The sequence below is a fragment of the Lolium rigidum genome, chromosome 3 (genome assembly GCF_022539505.1).
Source record: "Lolium rigidum isolate FL_2022 chromosome 3, APGP_CSIRO_Lrig_0.1, whole genome shotgun sequence".
In the NCBI taxonomy this organism is placed as follows: domain Eukaryota; kingdom Viridiplantae; phylum Streptophyta; class Magnoliopsida; order Poales; family Poaceae; genus Lolium; species Lolium rigidum.
The window spans coordinates 239,914,522-239,936,136 of record NC_061510.1 but is presented as its reverse complement, the minus strand read 5'-3'; the positions used below and the strand labels follow the sequence as shown (position 1 = coordinate 239,936,136).

The 21,615-nt window shown below is 47.5% G+C and overlaps 2 protein-coding genes across 2 annotated transcripts; both read right to left on the bottom strand.

Annotated features, from left to right (window-relative positions):
• Window positions 1-11,199: 11,199 nt before the first annotated feature.
• LOC124699189 (probable calcium-binding protein CML25/26) lies at window positions 11,200-11,845 on the bottom strand. Its single transcript, XM_047231529.1, has one exon. It carries the CDS (start codon window positions 11,781-11,783, stop codon window positions 11,361-11,363), a length of 423 nt encoding a protein of 140 aa, XP_047087485.1. The 5' UTR covers window positions 11,784-11,845; the 3' UTR covers window positions 11,200-11,360.
• An 8,218-nt stretch (window positions 11,846-20,063) lies between these two features.
• Window positions 20,064-20,615, bottom strand: LOC124699188 (probable calcium-binding protein CML25/26). The gene has a single exon (XM_047231528.1). The coding sequence runs from the start codon at window positions 20,520-20,522 to the stop codon at window positions 20,064-20,066; it is 459 nt and encodes a 152-aa protein (XP_047087484.1). The 5' UTR covers window positions 20,523-20,615.
• Between the last annotated feature and the right edge of the window lie 1,000 nt (window positions 20,616-21,615).

Sequence of the window (21,615 nt, the reverse complement as noted above, 5' to 3'; positions counted from 1 at the left end):
GCGGTGGGTGGTTCGTGGTTTTCGCCAGCGCGCCGGCGTCGACTTCACCGACACCTTCGCCCCGGTTGTCAAGCCCGGGACGATCTGCACCGTTCTTCAGCTCGCGGTCTCCCGCGCATGGCCCGTGCATCAGATGGACGTCTCCAACGCCTTTCTTCATGGCCATCTCGAGGAGCAGGTCTTCTGCCAGCAGCCCACTGGTTCGTCGACAGCGCCCACCCCGACCATGTGTGCCTGCTCTCGCGCTCGTTATACGGACTCAAGCAGGCCCCACGCGCCCGGTACCGGCGCATCGCAGCGTTTCTTCACCAACTCGGCTTCCGCTCCACCCGCTCCGATGCATCGCTGTTCGTGTACAACAACGGTGCCACCACCGCGTACTTGCTGCTCTACGTCGACGACATCATCTTAACGGCCAGCTCCACGGACCTCACTGCGCCGGCTCACCGACCGTCTTCGCGCTGAGTTTGCCCTCAAGGACTTGGGGCCTCTGCACTACTTCCTCGGCATCGAGGTCGTCCGTCGCACCGACGGCTTCTTCCTCCATCAGCGCAAGTACGCCCATGAGCTCCTGGACCGCGCCGGTATGCTTAATTGCAAACCCACGGCCACGCCTGTCGACACGAAGTCCAAGCTCTCCGCCACAGAAGGTTCCTTGGCCATGGACGCGTCCTCTTACCGCTCCATCGTCGGTGCCCTGCAGTACCTCACCCTAACTCGCCCCGAGCTGCAGGTATGCTGTTCGGCGGGTGTGCCTTCACATGCACGCTCCGCGGGATCCTCATTGGGCTGCGGTCAAGCGGATCCTCCGCTACATTCGTGGTACCATGGACTTCGGTCTCTCTCTCCACGCCTCCACCGCCACGGACATCGTCGCCTACTCGGACGCCGATTGGGCAGGCTGCCCCGACACGCGTCGCTCCACGTCACGGCTACTGCGTCTACTTCGGCCCTTCGCTGATCTCACTGGTCGTCTAGCGACAGCCCACGGTATCTCGCTCCAGCGCCGAGCGGAGTACCGGGCTGTTGCTAACGCGGTTGCTGAGGTCTCCTCGGCTGCGGCAACTCCTCGTTGAGCTCTCATGTCCCGTCGCCAAAGCCACCGTGGTCTACTTGCGACAATGTCTCCGCCGTCTACCTCTCCGCCAACCCGGTTCACCATCGCCGCACCAAGCATATTGAGCTGGACATCCACTTTGTTCGGGAACAGGTGGCGCTTGGACACATTCGAGTACTTCATGTGCCCACCTCCCAACAATTTGCGGATATCATGACGAAGGGTCTCCCTACAGCATCTTTTGAGGAGTTCCGGTCCAGTCTATGCGTTCGACCGGGCGACGCTTCGGCTGAGGGGGTGTTGAGATACATATCTTGTATATCTGGATGTGTATCCTCTGTAGTTATTGTATAGCGATACATATCCTTGTATTTACTATTGGGTCCGCCTCCTTCCTTGTATAGTCGAGGACGTGGCCTATATATGTACCGCCATATGCATCCGATCAATACATCGAGCATTGCATCTCCTTCTACAGTATCGACACACTAAAATACGTCTACATACATGCATATTTTATCAAAGTTGAGACATATTTTTATTATAGACAGAGGAGTAGTATTATTACAGACTCTCGACTTCCAAGTCTTTCAGGTTGACCAAGATATAGACTTTAAGCGCATTTTACACATGCCATGATAACTAGTCATTCATGTTTTCTAACTTACAACACGGCACACACAACAAACACACAAACCATATAAAAAAAAGCTCATATTGCACTGGATGATGCCCTCTTCCCCAGGCTCCTTGAGACGGCGATTGAAGACGAAACAGGAGAGGATCAACCACCACCTTGTGGACGAGCACATACAAGGGCTCTACGGAACTGAGGAGCTGCAGCCCCAATCTTTCTTCACCCAGGAACAGAGCGCTCTAACCTCTCACCCAACTACCCTAGATCGAAGGGTGCTGTACTGTTAGATGGTAGAGCCGATAACTAGAGCTAGGATGGGAACTACTCTCATGACCAACAAAGAGCATGCACTGCACTTGGTAGCCTCGCCGCAGGAAACACACCATGCTCGCCACGACTCTTTTTCCCATGGAGGCCCAAGGGAAAATATGAAGCTTGGTCTGACCATTGAAGAATAAGAAGCATCGAGGCCTAGAAAATGCAACATGCACAAGGACCGATGGTACTGACCCACCGGTGAGGAGAAACTTCTAGATTATGGCAAGCACTTACCAAATAGACGCCCGACCCACCGGACTAGAAAATCACCACCATTGTACTAGGCTTAAAATAGACAACCGCCCACCCACCCCATGACCCAGTATTCACAGATCTATCATTACCTAGATGGCGCGCCTAAGTGGGAAGCAAGACCTACATCATTGTTGCTACCCAATCCGTGAATTTTGCATTTTTACCTGGGAACATGGAAGGGGTTGGTCCAAAGGACCTCAGCTTCGTATAAACGTAGGATACTGGAGCCCAAAGGGTTTCCATAGGCCCGAAGCTAACAACAACGACACCCCACCAGGGACGCGCACCATCTTATAGATCCAACAAGGAGTGAGCGAGAGGAAATGGGACTAACCTTCAGATCGGGAGAAGAGAACCGTTGACACAACCCTCCATCCACGACCGACACCAACGATTCCTTTCCACCCATGGCCAGAAAAACCGATAAACACCCGTAGACATCACCGGCCTACCGCCAGGTTTTTTTTTGACGTCAAAAGAGATTTCATATATGTGAGAGCTTGTTACACTCATGCCTAATCAAGGGCCTGATCTGGGCAGGTATAAACCTGAACCAAATACCTTCAGTTCCCTCTAATCTATTACATTTGGCAAGCTCACGAGCAACACTATTACAATCCCTTTCACACAGTACATGGTAAAATAGCCTAAAGCTTCTCTAAATCTCTGTATGACCCACATCTCCATAGCCGCTGCCCCGACATCTCTGCGAGAGACGAAAGGATGAGATCCTCACCGCCGCCATCACCAGTGACCACACGACAAAGCATGATGTCCACCTCAGGCAACACCTGGGAAGGAGGATGGGGTTGGGTTGCTGGAAACCCTAGTCGGACTCTGAGTCTCCCTCAGGAGAACACTGCGAGGGCCAAAAAAGGAGACCCATGGGCTTAATCACTCACGTTGATGAATGAAAAATGTGCCAAGAAAACATCCTCACATTCTGCATAATACCAAGATAACATCTGGCCTTTACACGCGAATACTCATGTAAGTTATAACCGTCCCTTTCTATAGCATTCTGTGCGTTACAATACTTTGGAAAATTACATGGAGATGTTAGGTGTTTTAGCAATAAATTTAAGAAGGTATAAGTTTTATTGTGTACAACTAGAATGGAGCATAGTAGTATGTACAAGCGTTTTATTGAGAACACAATAAAATAAACACGAAAAGTATACAAGAAATAGACATAAGATGCATAGTAGGATTATCTTCTTAATCTTCTTTTAGATCTCTGGAGAGAAAACATGAGAATAAATGTGGTGCCCTACCTTAAATATATGTAGGTTTATCAGTCATGTTGGAGAAAAAGTCCACATATCCTTTCTTAATAGACTGCTACTCATAGTAAACGGAGAAACCATAGGTGCGCTTAAGCCTGCAGTGCATGAATTGCCTCATTAAAAATCATGTGTCAAGAATTTTGTAAAACTCGTACACGAAAAAATAGTACATTCCTTCCTTGGAGACGGTGAAGTTTCTCCTCATGAATGATGCACTTCTCTAAGTCTCATCATCACAATTCTTTAAGCACATCCTTCATAGGTGAATAATGAGAATTAATTAGTTAACTTACCCAAAATTTCAACATGAATGTACTATGTTCTATCCTTTATATGTCCATATCCCCATTGGAAACCATCCATTAGCTTTGTTTTGGCGTTTTCCAAATGATTAGGCGATGGTTGGGGAGATTTAGCTTATGAGCATTTCCACTACATTGTTGAAAATGCCTATCCTAGAGATGATTTGGTTAGTGTGGATTTACACCACAAAGGTTTTGTTTGTGGAACTGGGAAGAACATGTCCTACATTTATTTCATGTGAAATATTTTTAAAATTGTGTGTGTGACACATGTCCATTGTTATAGATGGCATTTTTTTGAACTTGTTGGAATCGAGATAGAGAGATCTCTTGGTGTATTGTACTGGACCATGCTAAAAAATACTTAAGGTGATGGATTGAAAGCACTAAATAAAGATGTAGACTTCGTTGAAATTATCAATGTAGTTGCAACAAGCATGCGCCTTAAAGTTTATGTTGACCATGTCAACTTTTTTGGCCAGCTAGAAGCAAGATTGATGTTCTCATGTATGGTCACATAGATCCCAATGAATTACTCAGTCGTTCACCTATCTTTTATTTTTAAAATATTTGTCATTTAAACAGTCAACTGCTATTGAAACAGTCAAATATGTGTCATTCAAACACCATAAAATCTTCCGCGTCATTGCCAATGCCAAATTCATCTCACAAATATGAACACTAGAATTACAATGGCCACTACCAGTTTCATTTCTTAAGCAATCTTGATATGATTACGATGGTCAGAAATGCATCCAGTAACTACATTAGTGCGGCAATCTTCATATCTCAACAAACAAGGAGCTTCTTGCATTCTTCAAATAACTTGACCATCACGTCCTTCAGCTTAAAACCCTTCCGCTCAGCCTCACCTACTTCCTTTCCCTCCACCACTTCTTCATGGGGAATGAACAAATGAGGCTCCCATTGGGACAATACCCTTTGCAACCAACAATTAGGCATAATTTTGGATGCACTGCCTGAAATTCAAACCTCCACCAACGGGCTAAGAAACAAGACAAAACTAAAATAAGAAAAATGAGCTCACATCACAAATCCAGAGGATAAAAAACAACAATGAATATGAAACAAGAGAGCTTGCGTAGTGATGAAGGCACATCGAAGTTGATTACTTCTTCATAGAACGTGTTGCACACAAGCTACTCAACATCAAGTTTATATCTTCGAAAGATCAACTTGCTGACATCTTCATGAAGCCGTTGTCGCAACCTCAGTTTAAAGGTTGTAGACACAATCTTAAATTGCTATGTACTCCAGGACAAAGTTAAGATTGAGGGAGGGTGTTAAACTATATTATAGTAGTATATGTACATGTCTCTGTGATCTTATTATATACTTTTGTGTACCCCTATATAAGTGCAATAGCCACATCGGTCGATTCGAGCATTCCTTCGGATACATGTCCGAGGGTACTTCAAAGTTCGAACGGTTGGCAGCCAACTTGCAGAATTTTTTGCATTAGTAAATGCAAGTAAAAACATTGCGAATAACCAAAAACACACCCTAAAGCTATACTGTTGCAACGTCCCTTGCACAACAGTACGTTGAGGGCCTGATTGGTTGCTAGCAGCACTTTCCTGTATTGGGCGGGATCTTCTCCCCAGAGCCATGTTTAACTGGGTCAAGTCCATATACATGAATGTGAGTTTGTTTTGTTCCTAATAATTTTTAGCTTGTTTGTGTGTCTTGTTTGGTTCCCAACTAAGCTGCAATTTGCGTTTGAACTACACATGTTGGACTGATTGGTAATCTACAAGACCAAGTTCTAGTTACCACTTCTTCAAAGTGGTTACATTATCCCTCATGAGTTTGATTAAAGAGGCAGCATGACAACGAATCTTTACTATTAAATGGGAATTGGTCGTTTGACACTCAACGCACTTTGGTGGTCATCATTGGAAGCATCCTATCCATCCAATCTAATCTTACGGTCTCTGCTTCGTCTGATCTAATTTCATTGCAAGTTGCCTCCTTCCCTTTGTCAATGCTAATAGAATATCAATCACGATAGAAATTAACTAGGAAACAATCTCATTTTCTTTGTCATCACGGTATGAATCAATTAGAAAATTAATTATGAAGGAAACAATGTCAAGCGTTTTAGGAAACAAATCAATCACATTGGAAAGATACCGTTCCTTGCCAGAAAAAGAAATCTCTCGGGCTGGTTCTACACTTCTACTCGTACATGTCCACGAAACAATCTCTCAGCACTACAGACGTGCGGGAGGGGAGTATATGTGCTTGCTAGCAGCCGCCATGCGCCATCCTCGATCACCGTCCTGAGGTCTCCCTATGTCCCCATGTCGCCTGCCGCCACTCATACGTCGCCCGCCACCGCTCATACGTCGCTCTCTGCCCTGAGATCCGACGGCTGATGCCCCAAGGTCACCTCCCTCAGCTTTGATTACCGCTTCCAAAAATTCGCCGCCTCGAGATCAGGCCGCTGCCGCTAGGGTGCCGTCCTTCTATCCCCTCGTATAACAGGGATTCTTCCGTCAGCAGGAAGCATCTTTCAGATGTATGTCTGATGAATGTGTATTATGCATGAACAGATACACGTAGGAAGCTTGTCTACCTAGAGAATGAACAGCTTCACAACGAAAGAGAGGAAGGACCTCCCATCATCAAGACGCTGGAATCGGATGATCACGTGTTGGACTGTAAAAGTAACATGTTCATATTCAATGAATTTTTAAAGCGATTAAGGAGCTGGATTTACCCGTAATGTCACTGAAATATCTATGCCAAGGAGCATACAGTATAGATAACACAGTCTATCAAATGGTCTAATCAATTCTCGACCTTACAAAAATTAAGTCATTGCAAAACAAGTATACTCTAATATAGAATACACAATGTTTCAGGCAATGAAGTATTTCCCCGCGAAGCTCCATGTCCACCTGCCAGAATTTATCTGCTTGTTTTTGTGTTATTTAAATAGGAAGCATGTTGGACAGTTTATGCACCACGACGTTGGAAAAAAATTGACATCCGAGACTTCTCAGCATTCTACAAACTTTGATCACCAGTTGCATTATTATTTTCTTTTTCAGGATTCACAATGGAGGGACTCCAAGGTACCGTGGTCCATGATGTATGGGGCCTGAGATGATGGAGAATTGTCAAGGACAAGGTTAACTTGGAGATGCAAAACTTCTCTGCCACGCATACTTAAAACTCTGCATTTATTTTCTTACTCATCAAATAGATCACTCATCACATTACTGTAAGCTTAACTCTAATATTTAATTGGTCTATTATTGAATTTGGCTATTTCCTATGCATGGCTGTCGGTGTACTTTTTCTGAATGAGGTTACATGTGCACCCTTTTGTGTTGACGATTAAAATTTGGCATTACCTTTCGGACTATGCCTGATGACATGAAGTTCTATGCTATCATACTGTGGTTAAATTATGTTCATCGTTTGGTTCTTATTCTCAATCTTGAACTAGCTTTGATTTGCTCAGAAGGTGAAATAATGATCTACTTCGAGTTCTAGCGACTATTCATGTTTATCGATGAGTGTTTACAATCTATTCATACAATGGTATAAGATATGAAGCTGTGTTCAAGTATGTAAATTCCTATGGGGTCACAAGTTTATTTACATGTGGCTATTATGCTCGTGTGCATGCCTAGATCAAGTTATTGATGTACACATATTTGTCCAGGATTTAGATGTGCAGATGGTTCAATTTATTGATGTAGTATGTTTTTTTTAAGACTTCAGATTAGGTGCTACTTTTTGGCCATTTATTTTCTGCTCCAAAAATTCATTGGTAACTTTTCAGGTGATAAGTTTATAACTACTATGACACGTTAATATGTTGCATTTCTGAACTTTCAATATTTTCTTTTGGTTCATCAACATTAATAACATCATAATCTTTTTTATATTTTCTAACTCTAACATCATTACCTCTTTTATTACGCTAATAAGTTTCTAACAACTCAGACACGTCGAGAATGGGAATACAACATTAACATTTGTCATCCAAATCCAGGGATGCACAGTTCGCAAGACCAGAGCTGAAATAAGTATTGTTCACAAAATTATAAAATAATCATAAGCAATTGTGTAGGTTATTTTACCATTTGTTTTAATTTTTTAAGTTGTAGCATAGCTACTGTTCCATCAATTTCTCATCATGAGAAATGTTTCGTGACAATCATGTTAAATGTTTGCTGATGCATTCGTTGTACAAATAGCATAATGCCAATGTGCATTAAATTTGATTTTTCTAATTGCAAGTAAGTCAAATAATGAGGCAAATTTGAGATTCACGAACCAAGGTTGTGACAATTTTCAAGCATAATCAGTGCCCTGTCTCAAGTATGGCACCAATGTTACCTTTTTTTTTTTGCTTCATTTGACTTTGCAATTTATTTATATTCTGCTAGAACTTTGGCCATGAGGCTCTATTTATTAGTTCTACAAATTAAATGAGCCTAAAGGCGTTGATTTATCAAACTTTTGGTGCTACAAGCTTTGGGCTTGCAACTAAACTTTTTGATATATTTCCAGGTGAGATTGTAGTCCAAAAGTTAGAAGGATGGCATGACATCCGGAGTCTGCAATAGTAGTGGGATTCATGTGACATACAATTTTCTATGTCTTATGTTCTTTCAGGCTTGCTCTCAAATCTATTGTTTCCAGAGGATCCTTTTTCATCACTTTGATGCTTTTACAATCTTCAAGTGCTCCCCCCAAATGAAACGTCGGCAATGAAGACAGCAAGAACCTTGTCCTCCTTTTTCATCACTTTGATGCTTTGACAATTTTCAAGTGCTCCCCTTCAAATGAACCGTCGGCAATGGAGGAAGCAAGATCCTTGTCCTCGCATACTACTCCATGCACTCCCACTGGTAAAAGGCGAGGAGGCTCCAGGGTGTTACGACAAGTCTTGCTTCAGCCATTAGATCATGTACAACTACCTCACTTGTGCTATAGTTTGTATGTGCATTTTACATGTGTGACATATGTGGTGATGAAAACAAATATATGGAACCGTAGCAACGCACGGGCATTCAACTAGTCAAATTAACAAGCAAGACTATTATAACATCGTTGAGTCCTAACTACTTCCAAATATCATTTTAACACAACAAGTTATGCCTTAGCTAAGCACGAATGGTAGTTCAGATCACACAAGTAGTCAAGTCATACACACAAACATGAGTAGTTCATAACATAGCACATCATGGAAAGGCGTCTCTTCTTCTTCAGATCCTGGGACCTCTGTCAGCCCACATATCGTCCGCCTACTCCTGCCTGTTGTTCTTCCAGGCCACGCTATCGGTGGCAGTAACACCATGACCAATATATACCTCGTCGGGCTGGACCTCATCCTTGGCCAGGAAGAATGAATCAATACCCCAGCTTAAGATCCAGTTATATAGAATGCAGAAGATAGAACTAGATTAACCTGAGTTGAGAAGGTGCGGAAAGGCTTCTGGTCAAGGATCTTAAAATCTGTTCTTCAGAGCTACAAATGCCCTCTCAACAGTGACCCTGAGGCTAGTGTCTAGGATTGAAAAGTTCTTTGGTATTCTTGGGGTAGAACCTTGCAGAGAACTCATTGAGGTGGTACCTTGTGAACCTAAAGGGTGGGAGAAAACTAGGGTGGCAAGCATAGGCGCATAGCCGGCATGAGCTAGGTAGAACTTAACCTCAAGGATCTTCTGGCCATCAGCCAGAATAGTAGCATCCTGGGCTGATCCTTCCCACTCAGCAAGCGCATATGTGAACGTCATATCAAAGTCCACAGCGGCAGGCACATTTTGGATGGTGTAGTGTTTTATCCCCTGTAAGCAATAGACTGGCTTCTTGGCACTTTTGCAGTATGAGTATCATTAATGGTCCCAACACTATCCTGACATGAACATGGACAAATGTTAAGGCATTTGTATTGTACAAATGTGAAGAGCACAAGGTTTACCCTAAAAAATGATGCACAAATGTGTAAATCAGTTGTACGATGTGTTGCTCACCTTGAAATATGAAAACAAGCGATGACTTTCAGCGGTCTTGTTGGGAGTGCTGGAAGATGCATGCTTGATCATCTCTCCTCTTAGTTCTTCAATAGCATAGAGGACTTCCTTAAAGTACTTAGAAACTATCTCAGTTGATCTCCTCCATGTGCTATGGATTACTCGGAATCGTTGGTCGTGCCCAATAACATGAAGGAACATAGCCACTCGCTCTTCTATACAGGTGTGCCTGTTGTCCCTGAGAAACTGCCTACCCCTTAATGTGTTCACGAGTTGGTTGAAAGCAACTTTTTTCATCCTCAGCATGTTCACAGATTTCACATCACCATTGTTGTAGATGTAGTTCAGATTATTCATCCTCTCTCTGTCATGGACAAACATTGGTGCATATCTCATGCTACGCCTAGTGTGGCGACGAATGGCTCTCGCGTGCATACAAAACACCCATTGACCCATGCCTGAATCACATCTACGAGGGCACCCGCTTGAACAAACATCTTATGCAGGTTAGCCTAGGCATTTTGATGTGGCAAAATCATGAGCTAAATTGACACGAATCTAGGCTAAATCGTCATGTATCTACACTGAATCAGTAACAGTAGGGGCGGGAGCAGGTTGCTAGAGCTTACAATCTTCTTGGAAGGCGTCCTCATCTTGCCGGAACCGGAAAGGAAGGGGATGGAGGCAGGGACGGGTCGCTGCTCCAGGAGATCTTGAACTCGCGAACCAGCTGGACAATGCGACGGAGAGATTTCGCGAGAAGGTCCCGGAGATCTCCCGGAGATCTCCGCTAGAGATCTAGCTCGCCACCGCCGTCACATATCTAGATCACCGCTGCCACCACCGCCTTCGTCTTAGGAGATCTCGTTTTCGTAGGTGGTGACCGACTATGAAGGGCGGTGAGGCTACTTTGCGCGCCTGAACGCGGAGAAAGTTTGCAGCTCCCGCCTTTTCCACCGCGTTTTCTCTGCGTAGGAATGCGGGCGATTTGCGCTCGTCAGCGCCTATCCCCAGAAAAACGGCCAAATTGAACGTTTCTCGCGGACCAAGTTTTGGGTTACGTTAAACATCGTGCGATGCGGTTTTTGTATGCGACCTTGCCAACCAATCAAATGATTTTCGGTCCAATGAAAGCAAGAAACCTCGTTCCGAGCAACCAAACAGACCGTGAGTTTCTATGTGAGCTAGCGGTGACCTCGGCTAGGATGCGCAGTTTTAATTTTCGTGTTTGCTGTTTTTTCTCTATGTTTCCAAAAAAGATTCACAGCCATCACAACGAAGAGCTAAAAGTACAACATGTGATTCAATATATATATCCGCTATTTAGACTACTGAAACCATTCAATCAAAATGTACAATAACATAGTAACGATTTTGAGAGTGAAACAATGAATGAATGAATGAATCATGGCCGTACTGTACATATGTGATGGATGGAGTGAACATCGTATATATACAAAAATGTGATGAGGTGTGAGAGTCGATCGATCAGGCCATCATCATGACCCTGAACTCATCAAATGAGAGGACGCCGTCGCCGTCGAGGTCGAACCTGCAGATCATGGCCCTGCACTCCTCCACTCCCAGCTCGTGCGACCCAAGCCTGCTCAGCGTCCGCCTCAGGCTCGCCGGCGTGATCATCGTCGACGACGATGCGTACATCCCGAACGCCTCCATCAAGCACTTTCGTTTGACGTCGTCGTTTTCTTGGGCGCCGGTGGCCAGGCTCGAGAACTCTTCTTGGTTCAACAGCCCGTCACCGTCGGCGTCCACTGCAGCGAGGATCGCCGCCGCATCCTCCTCCGACATGTCCTCCCCCAGGGTCGACCACAGGCCGCACCGCAGCTCGGAGGCGGACACCTTGCCGTCGCCGTCCTTGTCGAAGGCTGCGAACACCGTCGGTGCCTCCATGGGGTGAGTGACTGTTCTCCGATGATCTTGGTTTACTTTCACAAAGTTTCGCGGCTGGCAACTTAATTTGTGTGCTTGAAGCCTTGAACGGATCGATGGTAGTGTGGCGCGCGTGGCGAGGTATATATACGCACACGGGAACACAAGGCAACGGGACGGAGAGGAATGAAGCTGGTTCGCGCGCGTCAGCAACGAACAGCTTAGTTTCCGTGTCCTTTTTTTCTACACCACACATCCAAGTGTCATTTCGTATTTCTATATTTCTTCCGAGTTTGCTACGCGTATAATTAAGTTCCTTGACGAAATTCATGACGGTCATGGAGTGTATCGTGCAGGCGTTGCCCTCAGTTTTTTGCATCATTATATTTTGCCCCCAGAAAATTGAATTATAGCCAGGGGTCAAAGTCAAACCCTAGGTCATGTAGGCATGAAATAACCCGCTGTTAGTTATGACAGCACGTAGATTGATGGGTATGAGATGGAAATGGAGCAGGGAGAACGCCGACGTCAACGGCCGGTCGGCACCGCCGCGCGCGGTACGTGTAAAAGAAATCGACGCCGACGCGACGCAGCTAGCTGTGGTGTGCACGGCATAGCAACCATCTATATAGCTTATTTAGCAGGAGAAAGAAATCAGATTCTCAACTGCCTCACGACAAATATAATCATTTAGTAGCTTCTTGAAAATTAAATAACCGCTCTTGTCCCAGTTGTACGGAGAGATGTCATGCAAAGCACATCACCCCGTCAGACATACAAATCGATGGACGTATCTTCTGTGCAAGCAAATTTATTGTTTCTCCCGTGTGACGAAAGTCAAGGTCAAATGGTGTGCGGTGACATCAGTACCAGTCTCCATTTCTATCTTGGCGTTGTTTCCATGTCCTTTCTCGAAATGAGAAATATGATTTTTGGTTTTTAGTCTGATTTTATTAGTAGCTATAAAAATTGGGCTATATATAGTACTGACTATGCCCTGTGAGCATCTTTAGTCGCAATCCAAAATCGCATCTAGATAAAGCGCCAAATCAAGCGTTTGAGGAAGTCATAAGGTGCTGCCGCTTCTGGGGGGACGTTCGTTTCCTCCCCCCTCCCCAACCGAGCCCGCAAAACATGTATACTCGGGACGCTTGACGGCCCCGCTCCGTCGTTGCCTCCCTCCCTCGTCCGCTTCTCCACCGCCTCCCTTCGATGCGCTGTGGACCGCCGCGTCCTCCAGGACCCGCTGCCGCAGCGCCTCGTTGGCTTCCTCGCAGGCATGGGCGTCATCCTCGGCCTTCTCCAGTGACTCGAAGGACGTGAGGATGACCCTTTACCCCGCCGACTTTTCCTCCGGGTCAGGCCTGCGCTGCTCCAGTCATCATCGTCGTCCTCCTCCTCCTCCGCCTCCCGCCGCTACCGCTGCTTCACGCCGAACACCGCGTGGCCCGCTTGCTCCTCCTCTGCCCCCCGCTCTGCGCCAGCCATGAACTGCGCGTTCATTGCCACCTCAATGACGTCATCATCGGTGTCGGCGTTCTCGTTGAACTCGTCGATGTCGGGGATGTCGAACGGGGAAGGTAGAGACAGAGGTGGAGGCGGAGGTGGATACAATGGTGGAGGTGCCTGACCACCGCTGGTGCGGCTCAGCCTTGAGTAGGTGGTAGCTAGGCGACGAGGCATGTTTTCATGGAGGTGGAGGGAAGAATGCCGGCGGTTGTGGTGGCGATGTTAAGAGGAGGCGGCTTTTTATAGCAAGTGGCAGCGCGTGAAGCGGCGGGGAGAAAGCGCGGGAAGCGGTGGAGAAGAAGCTGGAAGATGCGCAGGAATGCGGACTGCGGCGACACGTGGAGGAGGCGCAACGCCGAAAGGAAGTCTCGCCTGCAGCGCCATGGAAACCGGCGTCGCCATTAAGGAAAAGCTACACCACTTCGGTTCGTGCCGCTAACGAGGTTGGTCTGCCACTCGCAACATGTTTTTTCGTTGCGTCTGCCGTCGCCACAACGTCCCCTATGTAGCGGGAATGAGCTCGGGATGTCAGATACCGTATTAGGTCGCACCAGATGGAAAAGATATTTGGGATTCGCGAATGGGGAGAGTCAAATATCGGCGCGCCCTAAATCCCTTTGAAGAATGCTTTGAGGGATGGCAGCTAGAGATGCTCTTAATTTTCCATGTCTTAACTTTATGCGCGAGATTCTTTATCGCTATCTCACATGGATATACGCTACTTATTACCTTCGTTCCTAAATACTCCCTCCCTGTCTGAAAGTTAAAATTTAGATGTGATACGTTCAAATTTTGATAAATCTCACACAACCTTAAATAGAAGGAGTATTTTTTTTTTCTGAAGCTGAACTAGCTTCCCAAAAGGCTTATATTTTCAAACGGAGGTAATACTTATTACATATAGGTGGCATTGCCGGAAAATTAATTCTTTTTCTCGAAACAGGATTTCGCCCCGCTATATTAATATAACACATGACGGATACAACATAGATCCATGGCTGGGGCAAACAGCACAAGCATGCCCAAAACAAAACACAAAAGAAAGACAAGAGAAAAACTAATGCCGAAAAGGTCGGATCGACGAAAACAGAAATGCCTCGCAACAGCTGCGCTCGTCGGAGAATTTCCACCACGTTCCTAGCACTTGGAAGCCCCGCGTACCAAGCAGCACCTTCAAGAAGGAATGCGACGACGACGCCGCTGCTGCCCGGAGTGGTCCTAGGGTTTCCCCCTGGTACGCGCAAGGAGAGGGAAACATGGCTTCACCCAACGCCCTTCAAGAAGGAAGGGTGGCGCCCGCGGGCGTCACCGTGTCGGTGTCAGCGAACCCGACATGGATTTCTCTCGACCCTCATAACCCCGCCTTGGACGCTCCATCGTGCTCCACCACGCTCGCCGCCCACCACCCCGCGCCACCACTGCCTTGCAGGCACCACCGCCGTCTCACCGTGACCAACAAACCGGGGTCATCACAAACAAGACGGGCCATCTGGGAGCGAGAGGTAGCACGTCGGCAGCCACGTCGGAGGGAACCGCCTCCACCGCCACCTGCGGACACCGACCGGACACGTCGACCGGATCACATCGGGCCTGCCTGGCCCGGCCGAGCCCGAGCGGGCTCGTGAAGTTCCGATCCCCGCGCTGCAGCATACGCGCCGCCGGCATCGCCACCCCTCCCTCTGGCCGCCCCTCCATCCGCGACGTGGAGCACCGCCGGGCAGGGTGCCGACCGGCCCGGACCGAGATGGAGCCCAAAGGGCCCAGATCTTGGCCAGGCAGGCGCCGCTCCGAGCCACCGCGCTGTCCCGCGGCCAAGGAGCCACGCCTCCATCTCGTTGCCACTCGCCGCCTGGGAGGAAGCGCCGCCGCCGGAACCCCGTCGACCTGGGAGCACCGCCGCCTGGCTGCCAGTCCCGCCTGGAGAGGAATCGCGCCGGGTAAAGAAAGGGCCACCACCGCCGGTGCCGCCCGGGCTTTGCCCGGCGGCTTCCACCGGCGGTGGCTACGGGGGAGGACGGGTGAACGGGGTGGAGAAAGGCTAGGGTTTGGCATCCTGGAGTCGCCCGCGGGGGAGCGACCCGAGGACGAAGCCCGTGAACAGAAGTTTGAGGTGCTGATTTCGGGGAAAATTAAATTTAGCTAATACATGCATATGAACCCATTATGTAAAAGCATATTTTTAAATTTTCAAAAATTCTGAAATAAAATTCCGCATGTACATCAAGGCATTCTATATCCTTGCGAAATTTTCGGAAAGAAATAACATTTTTTGTATCCCAAATAAAAAGGACAAATTTTGATGCTGCACCGCGACTATTCACAGAACATTTTCTTTATCCTTTTCTACATAGGCAAATAAAATGTTACTTTTTTCTGAAACTTTTGTACGTACGTAGCATGTCTGCATGCGCATGCGAAATTTTATTACAATATTTCTGGACATTTTAAATTCTGTTTTTATGAATTATAAATTAGATTCATATGTATCTATGAGCCAAAAAAACCCACCTCCAGCATTGTCCTATTATCATCTTTTCTTTGGACGGAACGTGCGTCTCATGTGGTCTTATCCAATATCATCCTTGTTCGGTTGTTCCACGCTCTCCACTTGACAAAGGTATGCAAGTAGGTCGTTTGAGAACATTGGTGCTGCACCACTCGTGAATGATGTAGACTACAAATTATACTCCACCTGTTGTTGTATACAAGGTTACGAAGACATATTCCAGGTTACAAGCGTCGCTTTTAGAGAGCCTGAAGTTTAGGTTTTATCTTCGTGGTGGATGTGTAGTTGTTGATAGGGACGGAATACTGTAGCGGGACATTTATTTCTTAGTTTGTTTTTATCTTTTTTGACTATTTGCATCTGTACTACTATTATGGTATTACGTTGTTGTAGAGATGGAGTGTATTTTGTATCTTCCTGATATTAATATTTTCTCTTTATAAAAAAAAGAAATAAAACAAAGTGATAAATAACACAATTATTTCTTATTTCTATGGAATTATTCTTGTGTTTCAGGTTAATTAAATATATTGTATGCGATGACTCTTTTCTAAATCTACATGCAATGTTCACATTGATGAGCACCATCCTAGAAACCATCCTAGAAAGTAAAAATACAATTAGTTTTTCTCGATTGGTATTAGTGGTCTTGTATAGTTGTATATATACAAAATGTATATTTTTGATAGTGACCGTGTATTCAAGAATGGAGGGAGTAAAAGTTTCTTCTCGAAAGGCTGAGTAAATATCGTCAGGTGTTTCCAGATAAATATTACAGACTTCGGGCTTCCAAGCGGTCGACCCGGCTATACTGCGCATGTGTAATTTTCCCCCCCTTTTTTTTTTTGAAATAAAAGGGATAACACCCGTTTTTAAATTACTAAATCCATATGCTACCAGAGTTTCCCGGTGATGAGGAAATCATCTTACAAGAAAGAACAAAAACAAACAAATATAAGATAAAAAGTAGAGCCTCCGCTTGAAAATGCTTTAGAGCCTTGCCAGCCGCAACAATTGCTTGGTTGAAGAAGGAGCGGAAGCAAGAACTTCAGAGAAGACGAGCTGTTGGAGCTTGGAGGAGGTCCACGACTACTGCAACAATGGCTTCATGAAATCCCGACACCATTCGCCTCCACTTTGGAAGAGAGGCCTGCCCCCACGCTCTGCCTCAAAGAGCGCCATACCGTGAGAATGAATAGATAGGAGACAACAAGACTGTCAAGACAGGAGAGACGGTGAGCACAACTGCCCAACCGGAGCCAAATCCACAACTAGAGAGCACCACCGATGAACGTCAAGCGACCAAATAGACTAGTACCTACGACGATGCCTCCAAGGAGATGCACAACGTGCAAAGGTGTTGCCGTCCCCCGTACCAGCAACCGCCGGGCAAGCTTTTCACCAAGGATGTTGATAACAGCTTACAACACCACGCACGTCACAAGCACACATATATATGAAACAAGCCCAGCTTGAAACAGGCGAAGACCTTCACGCTCGATTTCTGGAAGAAACAAACAGCAGCAGAAGACCAGCCAATCGACCTTGATCGCAACACCACAAGATCAACGCCAAGGATACTCCGGCAGAGCACAAATCTCCTCCCTTGCTGCAGAGGGCCCCTGCCCTGGATCGAAGAGCGCCGCACCGTCAGACAAGGATCTGTTCACCCTTGAACAAGGAGAGTTGTTGTCCAAGAGATAGTCACATGAGGCTCGATCTCGCAGGCCTTCTCGCAGCGATGAGCACGCACCTGCAACAACAGCTCAACCGGGATAGCCGAGAAGAAAAGGGAAAGCTTGGGGGTAGCCACTGAATACGGAGGTGCAGGGAAGTCGAGCGAGGACGGAAGGCCCCAAGCCCAGCATCCCTACCAGCTACAGCAGCAGCCATAGATCCCTCCAAACAGGGCAGCACTCACCAGCTACCAACGACCCCAGACGGCGCCTCCAGGGAGGGTGCGATGCCGTGACGCCGCCGCCTTCCAATCCGACGGATTTTGAGCTTTCACCCGGGACGGAGGTAGGGTGGGGAGGTAGGGCCTCAGCGGTGCCTCCAGAAAGGTGAACGGTGCCCACAGCGTCGCCATCGCTATGGTCCATGACCAAGGATTTCTCCCGGCCCCAGTGCACCCCACCGGCTCCCTAGCCAGCATCTGCGCCGGCGCCGAAGCCACCGACAACCAAGATCCGCGGGGAGGAGAGATCCCAAAAGGGAGGAGGAAATCTGACCTTCGAGATCTGACCTGAGCAGACGGAGCCGCCCACGCCCAGCTCGCACCCGCCGTTGCCCCGCCGTCCGCACGACCAAAGCACCGGTTACATCCGTGAGCGTCACCGGCCGCACGGTTAACGTTGCCTCACCACACGAGGCCGCCGCCTCGTCGCCCGAGAGAGCCCCCACCGGGGAACTGCCGGAAGAGACCACCCTTACCTAAGGCTGAGCCGAGGCCAGCCATCGGAGCAGGGGATCCCATCGAGCGGCAGCTACGGCCGCGGCGAGCCCGGCGCGGAGGGCCTCCATCTAGACACCACGCGGGGAGCCGAGAGATCAGATCCCCGCCACCCCTTCATCGGTGTCGCGAGCTTGGACGACGGCGTCTCTAGGGGCGACGAGGAGGGTGGGGGGCGGAGGGAGGAGCGGTGGTGGCGGACCTAGGGTTTCGCCTCCTTGGTCGCCTGGAGGAGGCGACGCGAGGAGAGTGAAACGGTTTTTCATATGATATCCCCGGTCCGGCTAGCTCATCGTCTAAAACATCAAGGTCCAGGACCATCTGGACAACATCAGGGCAGCCCCCGAGCACGACCGACTCGGGATGGTCAACTCAAACTTCCACACACCGAGGTTGCTAGCCAACACTAGACAGGCCTCCCGCCATGTCCATCGCTTGGGGCCGACACCACGATATAACGCAAGAACCAGCCTTGCTCGCCGCCCAGATATCCACCCATTGAGACTGAGAACCAAGTTGAACACCGAGGGAGATGATGACGTGGCAGACCTCGCCGGCCTATACCAGGTTGACCACACCTCAACACCCGAACAGGAGACCGAGGCCACCGTCGGCACCACAAGCCGTCCGCTAGCTGCCGACGACAATGACGAGGGAGTGGTCTGGCGGTGGCAACCCTATAGGGCTGGAATTCGAGCCGCTCGCGAAAGCTCGGTCAACGAGTCAAGTTAGCTCGACTCGACTCGTTTAACAATCGAGTCTAGATTTAAAACTCGTTCGACTCGCAAAGCTCGCGAGCAACTCACAAGTAGCTCGTTTAAAACAGTCAAATGAAACATGTACAATACACTTTTCATAAATATTTAAGAAGTAGTATATCAGGAGAATAACTTTGTCCGTGTCAACTCATTTGACAGGGCATAATTCACACATTCGATTAACCTTAACCAGCAACATTCAAGCTAAGTCAAGAACCACAAATATATTCCGCCTCTTCTTCGCCGTTGCCTTGGACTCCAGGCTGGGCTGCCTCCCCATGGTGTGGCGGGCTGGCGGCCAGGACGGGGTAGTCGGGGACGGGGTGGCGCGTGTCGTGGTGGGAGGAGCGCGAGCGCCGAGCGGTGGGTGCCGCCGCCGCCTCCTCTCTTTGCCTTCCTCTGTTCAGTACGGCATGAGAGAGGATTAGGATTTTGGGGAATCGCTTAGGCCTTAGGGAGTTAGGGTTACGAAGTTAATTAGTGTAAATCAGGCGCTGGGTTTGGTGGGCTTGGGCAGTTGGGCCGACACGAACTTGCTATTTGGGCTGGATTAACTAGTTTGGTCATATCATACAACATATTGTTTGTTTTATCGAGCTAAACGAATTAGTCGTTTAGTTTGAACTCGTTTAACGATAAAATATCAAACTCGGTTTGGCTCGTTATACGCCGAGTTCGAGTCGAGGCGAGTTGCGAGTTACTCGTTTAGCTCGCGAGTTTTAATTCCAGGCCTACAACCCTATCACCCCCACGAGGATGACGCGGGTCAAGCGGGTGTGTTTTTTTTCGCTTTTTTTGTGTGTATGTTTCGAAAACCTATTTCATTATCACGGCCATCATAAGGAAGAGCTCAAAGTGCAACATGTGATTCACTATATATATTCACCATTTAGACAACTGAACCCATTCAAACTAGCTTACCATATAGTAACATAATAACGATCGTGACTTCGTGAGAGAGTGAAACAATGAACGAAGGAATGAATCAATGAAGGCATAGCCGTACTGTACATATGCGGTCGATGAAGTGAACATTAATCTAGAAAAAATTGTGATGAGATGCGAGACTCTATCGATTATGCCATCATCATGACCCTGAACTCGTCGAATGAGAGGGCGCCGTCGCCGTCGAGATCGAACCTGCAGATCATGGCTCTGCACTCCTCCACGCCCAGCTCGTGCGAACCCAGCCTGCTCAGCGTCCGCCCCAGGCTCGCCGGCGTGATCATTGTCGTCGCCATGTCTTCCGTGGACGAGGACGCTGCGTACATCCCGAACGCCTCCATCAAGCACCTTCGTTTGGCAACGTCGTCGTCGTTCTCGTGGGCGTCGGCGGCTAGCCTCGAGAACTCTTCTTGGTTCAGCAGCCCGTCGCCGTCGGCGTCCGCTGCAGCGAGGATCGCCGCCGCATCCTCCTCCGCCACGTCCTCGCCCAGGATCGACTCCAGGCCGCACCGCAGCTCGGAGGCGGACACTTTGCCGTCCCCGTCCTTGTCGAAGGCGGTGAACACCGACGATGCCTCCATTACCAGCATGATCGATTGAGTGTAGGAGACTAGGAGTACTATTCGATCTTGCTTGCTGCTCCGTAAATTTTGCAGGCACGTAACCGTATTTGGAGTTGCCAACTTAATGTGTGCCTTGAACCGATTGAGGATGATAATATGGCGCGCGTGTTGAGGTATTTATATGAGGTAATACGTTGGCATTGATGGAGCAAATTCGTCAGCAACGACACCTTAGTTTCCGCGTCTTGTACGAACAACACATGCCATGTTCAGTTACGCGTAAACTATTCTGGATCACCTCTACACCCTTGGATTTATCAATCATTGCATTAATATTAAGGTTTTGCTATGTATCTTAAGTCTAAGTCAATTACAAAAATATGCTTTGAGTTGCACTTTTCTGTTAAAAAGTGCAATTGCACTTTTCTGATAGAAATGTGCAACTAAACCGAGTTGCACTTTTCTTTGCACTTTTCTGAGTTGACTGAGACTTAAGAAAATCTCAGTCAACTTAGACATAGGCACACCCTTAATATTAATAGCCAAAACTAAAGATCAAATACCAGCTACCCGAAAAAGAAAAGGAAAAAAAGTCAAATACTAGCTCATGCATGCATGTGGCGCAAGAAAAATAGCCATAACCCAAGATTAATAACCGTGTTAATGGCAGCAGAGGATCGATCGATATGAGATGGCGATGGAGCTGGCCAAAGGAGGCGTGAACGGTTAGCTAGCGATCGAAGCCCATTAGACTTGCACGTCAACTGCCAATTACTCCAGTAATAAGCTTCTAGAGAATTACTCCATACTACTAATCAATATTGTCCCATATGGAGATTGGTCGATCATGCATTGCGCGTCAGCACATTAGACTTGCGAATGGATCAATATCTTGTTTCCCTATGCATGTGACGAAGAAAACATGGTCAATGTAAAATCCGTGTGCGAGTGTGATCGATGTACATGAGCCTAGTCTTTCTTTCTTCGCTGCCGCTATTTCGAAGCATGTCCTTCCTGGCAAGGACAAACATATTATTTCCATGCCTTTTTCGTCAACCTGAAACGGTAAATTCATGGGCAGATTCCCATAATCTCACATGTGTATACGAGGCTTTTGTGT